Source organism: Nerophis lumbriciformis, linkage group LG23 (genome assembly GCF_033978685.3).
Source record: "Nerophis lumbriciformis linkage group LG23, RoL_Nlum_v2.1, whole genome shotgun sequence".
NCBI classification, from domain to species: Eukaryota; Metazoa; Chordata; class Actinopteri; order Syngnathiformes; family Syngnathidae; genus Nerophis; species Nerophis lumbriciformis.
In genome coordinates, this window is record NC_084570.2 from 27,779,161 (window position 1) to 27,786,660 (window position 7,500).

General features: G+C 38.9%; 1 protein-coding gene across 3 annotated transcripts in view; it reads right to left on the reverse strand.

The window, feature by feature from the left end:
• foxp4 (forkhead box P4) overlaps positions 1-7,500 on the reverse strand; it is a 260,328-nt gene that overhangs the window by 39,971 nt on the left and 212,857 nt on the right. For all 3 annotated transcript variants that reach the window (XM_061984854.1, XM_061984855.1, XM_061984852.1), the window contains exons 7-9: positions 7,187-7,388; positions 5,525-5,617; positions 2,619-2,717 (exon numbers count right to left, since the gene is read on the reverse strand). In XM_061984854.1, the coding sequence (XP_061840838.1) occupies positions 2,619-2,717; positions 5,525-5,617; positions 7,187-7,388 (394 nt within the window). The remainder of the gene's footprint in view (positions 1-2,618; positions 2,718-5,524; positions 5,618-7,186; positions 7,389-7,500) is intronic.

Sequence of the window (7,500 nt, forward strand, 5' to 3'; positions counted from 1 at the left end):
GTGTGTGTGTGTGTGTATGTATATGTATATATATGTATTTATATATATATATATATATATATACATATACATGCACACACACACACACACACACACACACACACATACATACATACATACATATATATATATATATATATATATATATTTTTATATATATATATATATATATATATATATATATATATATATATATTTATATACACATTTATATTACAAAACAAAACGCCAGGTAATGTTTCCTAATAGGTGCCATTTTATATACACACACCAAAATAATACCATATGTTGAAGCAATCGACAATCCATCAAGCGGTGCGGCTTTGAAACTAAAACATTTTGACAGATTTTTGAGTGTAATGCTCTATATTCTCAATGCAACATGAACGTTTTGATGTTGCTTGCTAGCGTCATTTATTGAACAGGCGCCAACCTGCAGTCCACACGTATCTCTCATGTGTGACTGCCATCTACTGGTCACACTTATCATTACACCATGTACCAAATAAAATTGCTTCAAGGTCGGTAAGCACAACCAGAGTTAATACGTACATAAGGCGCACCGGGTTATAAGGCGCACTGTCCATTTTTAAGGAAAATTAAAGGATTTTAAGTGCGCCTTATAGTACAGAAATTATAGTAAGTGTAACATAATGGTTGACCTGGGCTGGGAGTGTGGTATTTTCAATTTGTGCGTAATGTGTCGAAAAAAAAAGCCAGACAATATTTCCTAGTAGGTACCATTTTGAAGTCTTTATACACACACCATGATAATACCCGTATGTTGAAGCACAGTACGTTCGGCTCCGACAATCCATCAAGCGTTGCGGCTTTGTAGCTTGCCAAAGTCCGACTGAGACATTTTGACAGATTTGTAAGTGCAATGCTCTATATTCTCAATGAAACATCAAAGTTTTGATGTTGCTTGCTAGCACCATTTATTGAACAGGCGTCAACCTGCAGTCCACATGTAACTCAACAGCGGAGGATGAATGCCCCACAACAAGAGGATAGAGAAAAAAAAGGATGTTATTGACTACAGCGCAGACTACAATGGTGGACGTGTGCAATTTTTCAGCCTGCAGGTACCAATAGGTAAAAGAAGTTGGTTTTGCATAATATTGTGAAACAAAATGCCAGATAATATGTCTCCTAATACACACACCATAATAATACTGTATGTTGAAGCACGGTACGTCTGACTATGGGAGCCGTAATTCTCCGACAATCCATCAAGCGTTGCGGCTTCGTAGCTTACCAAAGTTGTACTAAAACATTTAGACGGATTTTTGAGTGTAATATTCTATATTCTCAATGAAACACCGTTTTTTGTCGTACTAAAATATTTTCACAGATTTTTGAGCGCCGTGTGTAATGTTCTATATTCTCAATGAAACATCGACATTTTGGTGTTGCTTGCTTACGGGTACTTGCGAGTGTCATTTATTGAACTGCGGTCGACACATATCTCTTATGTGTGACTGCCATCTACTGGTCACACTCATCATTACACCATGCACCAAATAAAATTGCTTTGAGGTCGGTAACACAACCACAATTAATTAACGGACTGAGAGCGGGGGTCGCAAACAGGCTGGACAAGCTGGTAAGGAAGGCCAGTAACGTGGTGGGAGTGGAGCTAGGCTCTCTGGCGGTGGTGTCAGAGAGGGGAAGTCTAGCAAAGCCCCTAGCCATTATAGACAACACCTCCCACCCACTACACTCGAACCTGGCGGAGAAAATGAGCACGTTCAGTGGAAAGTTCAGACCCCCAAATGCAACACGGAACGACACAGGAAGTCCTTCATACCGACAGCCATCAGACTGTATTATGTATATGTTCCTTTTTGACTGTACTTAAATGTATAATAGACTGTATTTATATTATTCACATGTGAATAATGCTGTATAATAGACTGTATTTATGTTATTCACAGGTGAATAATGCTGTATAATAGACTGTATTTATGTTATTCACATGTGAATAATGCTGTATAATGGACTGTATTTATATTATTCATGTGTAAATAATGCTGTATAATAGACAGTATGTATATTATTCACATGTGAACAATGCTGTATAATAGACTGTATTTATGTTATTCATATGTGAACAATGCTGTATAATAGACTGTATTTATATTATTCACATGTGAATATTGCTGTATAATAGACTGTATTTATGTTATTCACATGTGAATAATGCTGTATGATAGACTGTATTTATATTATTCACATGTGAATATTGCTGTATAATAGACTGTATTTATATTATTCACATGTGAATAATGCTGTATAATAGACTGTATTTATATTATTCACATGTGAATAATGCTGTATAATAGACTGTATTTATATTATTCACATGTGAATAATGCTGTATAGTAGACTGTATTTATATTAGTCACAAGTAAAAAATACCTAAGTGTTTATTGTTTATTGTGAGCGAACTGTGGTGCTGAATTTCCCCCAGGGATCAATAAAGTACTTTCTATTCTATTCTATTTTAATACGTACATGAGGCGCACCGTCCATTTTTGGGAAAATGAAAGGATTTTAAGTGCGCCTTATAGTCAGAAAACACGGTGGTTGTGTGTGCAGAAAGAGAAGGGCCTTACTTGATGAACTGCCCCATGTCCTCACACAGTGCTTCGCAGCCGGGCCACTTACACTCCCCATGGCCGTAGAGAGGATGGGAGCCGGTGTGCTCCTCATGACTATGCGGGGGGAGAGAAAGAGAGAGAGAACCACAACGGATCGTCAATAAAAGCGAGAATAGCGAGCGGCGTGTCAACCGCAATCACACACAGCAATAACTGTTTGCAGCAGTAGCAACAACACCGCACATCTGAGCGTGGTTAGCTGGCGCGGTTCTGCGAGCCAAGTGCAGCAGGAGGATGAGAGGAGGAGGAGGAGAAGAAGAAGAAGAAGAGCGGGGTCAGTTACAGAAGCCAGGCAAACACGGGAATGGCTCCAGCAACCTCAGAAGCTCATTTTCAACTCGGGCCTTTTTTAAGTCCTTGGCGCGCATGTGTGTTCATCCAGCTTGTCGGTTCTTGTGTTTCAGGTCCGGACGCCGAGTCCAAGTCCTTTCCATGACTGATGCTCGGCATAACAGGAAGGTTATTCTGGTGAGCGTGCTGACGTGGGTGGCTGAGATGAAGGAGGACTGGCGGTAACGCAGACCTTCTATATTCGTGCGTGTCCAGCAGCAGATGTGGATCTAAACTTCGCCTGGCAGCCGCTACATCTCTACATCTACTGTAAGTACAGTAGAGCGTGAGGACGGCAACCTCAGAAGGTCGTGGAAGCAGAAACATTTGTTTTGCAGATGGAAACACGTCTTCTTCCTTCTCTCCCTTTTTTTTGTTTTGTTTTCTCGCCCCTTCCTGATCTAGTGTGTGTGTGTGTGTTGGCTGCGGTTGAGTCAACTCAGAAGCAGCTCAGACAGCAGCCGTGACAAACTGCTGGCAACCACATTTTCCTCCACATCAGCCCCGCATTAGTTTAGCAAGCTAACGCGCTAACGCTCGCTCCTCCTGCGCAGCCACTGCTGTCAATGGGTAAGCACACGCTAGCTCAAAGGTGTCCAAAGTGCAGCCTATTGAAAACAATAATAAAGGATTGCACGTTTTCGGGACTTACGCAGATCCCAAATACACATCAGCAGGTACCGGAAAGTAAGAAAAGTTCGTTTTGCATAATATTACGAAACAAAATGCCAGATAATGTCTCCTAATAGGTGCCATTTTGGGGTTCTTAAACACACACCATAATAAAACCGTATGTTGAAGCAAAGTACGTCTGACTATGGTAGCCGTAATGCTCCGACAAACCATCAACCGGTGCGGCTTCGTAGCTTACCAAAGTTATACTAAGTTGTGTAATGTTTTATATTCTCAATGAAAGATTTCAAGTTTTGGTGTTGTTTACTTCAGTCCACACATATCTCTTATGTGTGACTGCCATCTCCTGGTCACACTTATCGTTACCAGTGTACCAAATTTTTGCGACTTCTGCAAATCCTAATAAGTAAGAAAAGTTGGTTTTGCATAATATTGCGAAACAAAACGCCAGATAATATCTCCTAATAGGTGCCATTTTGGGTCCTTAAACACACACCATAATAATACTGTATGTTGAAGCAAAGTACGTCTGACTATGGTAGCCGTAATGCTCTGACAATCCATCAAGCAGTGCGGCTTCGTAGCTTACCAAAGTCGTACTAAAACATTTTGACAGATTTTTGAGTGCTGTGTGGAATGTTCTATATTCTCAATGAGAGATTTCAAGTTTTGGTGTTGTTTACTTCAGTCCACACGTATCTCTTATGTGTGACTGCCATCTCCTGGTCACACTTATCGTTACCAGTGTACCAAATTTTTGCGACTTCTGCAAATCCTAATAAGTAAGAAAAGTTGGTTTTGCATAATATTGCGAAACAAAACGCCAGATAATATGTCTCCTAATAGGTGCCATTTTGGGGTTCTTACACACACCATAATAATACCGCATGTTGAAGCACAGTACGTCTGACTATGGTAGCCGTAATGCTCCGACAATCCATCAAGCAGTGAGGCTTTGTAGCTTACCAAAGTCGTACTAAAACTTTTTTCGACAGATATATTCAAAGTTAATCTAGCTATTTAAGTGTTGAAAGTAAAACACTGTTGAAAATTAAAACATTTTTTTTAAATATTATTTTTCCAAATATAATAATGCATTAAAATGAATGTTATAAAATATTGAACTATTTAAGGCTCCAATTACTTTACATCAAATATTCCATTTTGAAATATTTTGGGAGAAAATATCGCATATTTTTGCCATATAAAAAACAATGTTTTCTCGGACAAAAAGGGACTGAAACAAAAAAACAAAAAAACATGAGAATATGATTTTTTTTTAAAACAACACTTTTTTTCGACAGATATATTCCAAGTTATTTAGGTGTTGAAAAAAAAAAAGTATGACTTATTTTTAAAACTTTTTTGAGTGGGGACTTTGTTTTTAACTGTCATTCTTCAAAATATAATAATGCATTAAAATCAATGTTGTTATGAAATATTGACCTATTTAAGGCTCCAATTACTTCACATTAAATATTCCACTTTGAAATATTTTTTGGGGAAAATATTGCTAATTTTGAGTGTTTGCTAATAAATATCTGGGTTTTGACAAAAAGGGCATAAAACAAACAATTTGAGGGCAAAAACAAGACCTGAAGTCCAACTGGAAATTTAAGCGTTGAATAAAAAAAAAAGGTATCTGACTTATTTTTACCATTTCTATGACTAAACTTGAGGGGAGCCCTAAAGGTTAAAAAATCTATATATTGCATTGATTTAAAATATCAAAATGGCGCCTGCATGCTTTGCGGCCCACAGTGAGAAAAGTTTGTACACCCCTGCTTTAACTGTTCCTTTTCCTTCAACTCTTCCCTCCTGTACCTTGGACCACCCGCCCTGTGTGTGTGTGTGTGTGTGTGTGTGTGTGTGTGTGTGTGTGTGTGTGTGCTACTCACTGGCTGGCAGGGTTGCCTTTGGAGTAAGGGGGGCCATGGTCATCTCCACTGTCGGCCTTGGTGAAGGAGGAGATCCACTCAAACAGTCTGGCTCTTAAAAAAGGAGACAAGCCCATGAGCAGCCAACACAGCATCATCCCTCCGTGTGTGTGTGTGTATTTTTATTTGTATTTTATTTGACTTTATTAAATGTTTGGGTAGAATTTTGTTCAAGACAACCAGTTTTCTTTTCAGTAATATAGAAACTTATCAGAGCTGTTTATCTATTTTATTTATACATATATATATATATGTATATATATATATATATATATATATATATATATATATATATATATATATACATATATATATATACATATATATATATTTATATATATATATACATTCATACATATGCATACTGTACATGCGCATATATATATATATATATATATATATATATATATATATATATACTGTATATATATGTGAGGAAATCTGCTGGGTCAAAAGTATACATACAGCAATGTTAATATTTGGTTACATGTCCCTTGGCAAGTTTCACTGCAATAAGGCGCTTTTGGTAGCCATCCACAAGCTTCTGGTTAAATTTTTGACCACTCCTCTTGACAAAATTGGTGCAGTTCAGCTAAATGTGTTGGTTTTCTGACACGTTTAAGTCCAGATTTTGGGAAGGCCATTCAAAAACCTTAATTCTAGCCGGATTTAGCCATTCCTTTACCACGTTTGACGTGTGTTTGGGGTCATTGTCCTGTTGGTTGGAACACCCAACTGCGCTCAAGACCCAACCTCCGGGCTGATGATTTTAGGTTGTCCTGAAGAATTTGGAGGTAATCCTCCTTTTTCATTGTCCCATTTACTCTCAGTTCCATTGGCAGCTAAACAGCCCCAGAGCATAATAATACCACCACCATGCTTGACAGTAGGTTTGGTGTTCCTGGGATTAAAGACCTCACTTTTTCTCCTCCAAACATATTGCTGGGTATTGTGGCCAAACAGCTACATTTTTGTTTCATCTGACCACAGAACTTTCCTCAAGAACGTCTTATCTTTGTCCATGTGGTGTCAGATGAAACAAAAATTTAGCTGTTTGGCCACAATACCCAGCAATATGTTTGGGTGCAGTTGGGTGTTCCAACAGGACAATGACCCCAAACACACGTCAAAAGTGGTAAAGTGGCTAAATCCGACTAGAATTAAGGTTTTAGAATGGCCTTCCCAAAGTCCAGACTGTGTGGACAATGCTGAAGAAACAAGTCCATGTCAGAAAACCAACACATTTAGCTGAACTGCACCAATTTTGTCAGGAGGAGTGGTCAAAAATTCAACCGGAAGCTTGTGGATGGCTACCAAAAGCGCCTCATTGCAGTGAAACTTGCCAAGGGACATGTAACCAAATATTAACATTGATATATATATATATATATATATATATATATATATATATATATATATATATATATATATATATATATATATATATGTCTGTATATATACATATGCATTCATATACATCTGCATATATATATATATATCATTGCATCCAAACTGCCCTTTTTGTAAATTGTAATCCATTCCCCTGTGAAGTGGTATTTAGATGATGGGTGGGTGTACCTAATGTTGCGACGAGCGAGTGTACCCACTTCCTCTTCCTCTTACCTGTCTCTCTTTGGGGTATGGCTCTGTCCATTGGGCAGGCTGTGCAGTGGCATGTGCGCGCTGGCTGCTTTGGGGAAGGCTGAGGTAGAGTTGGAGCTGTTGGTGCTCAAGTCCAGGCCCTCGGCTTGCTTCAAGGCCTCCTCGCCGCTCGGCACCCCCGACACCTCCTTCCACAGCTGCTGGAGGTCCGACGGACACATCGCTGCGGGACAGACAGTCACAGTGGAAAGACGGTCATGACCACGCCGTGTCTTCTGATTCCTACAAAATAAAAGCACGCGACGCCAGCGCAAAGACCCCTGGGACTTATCCCA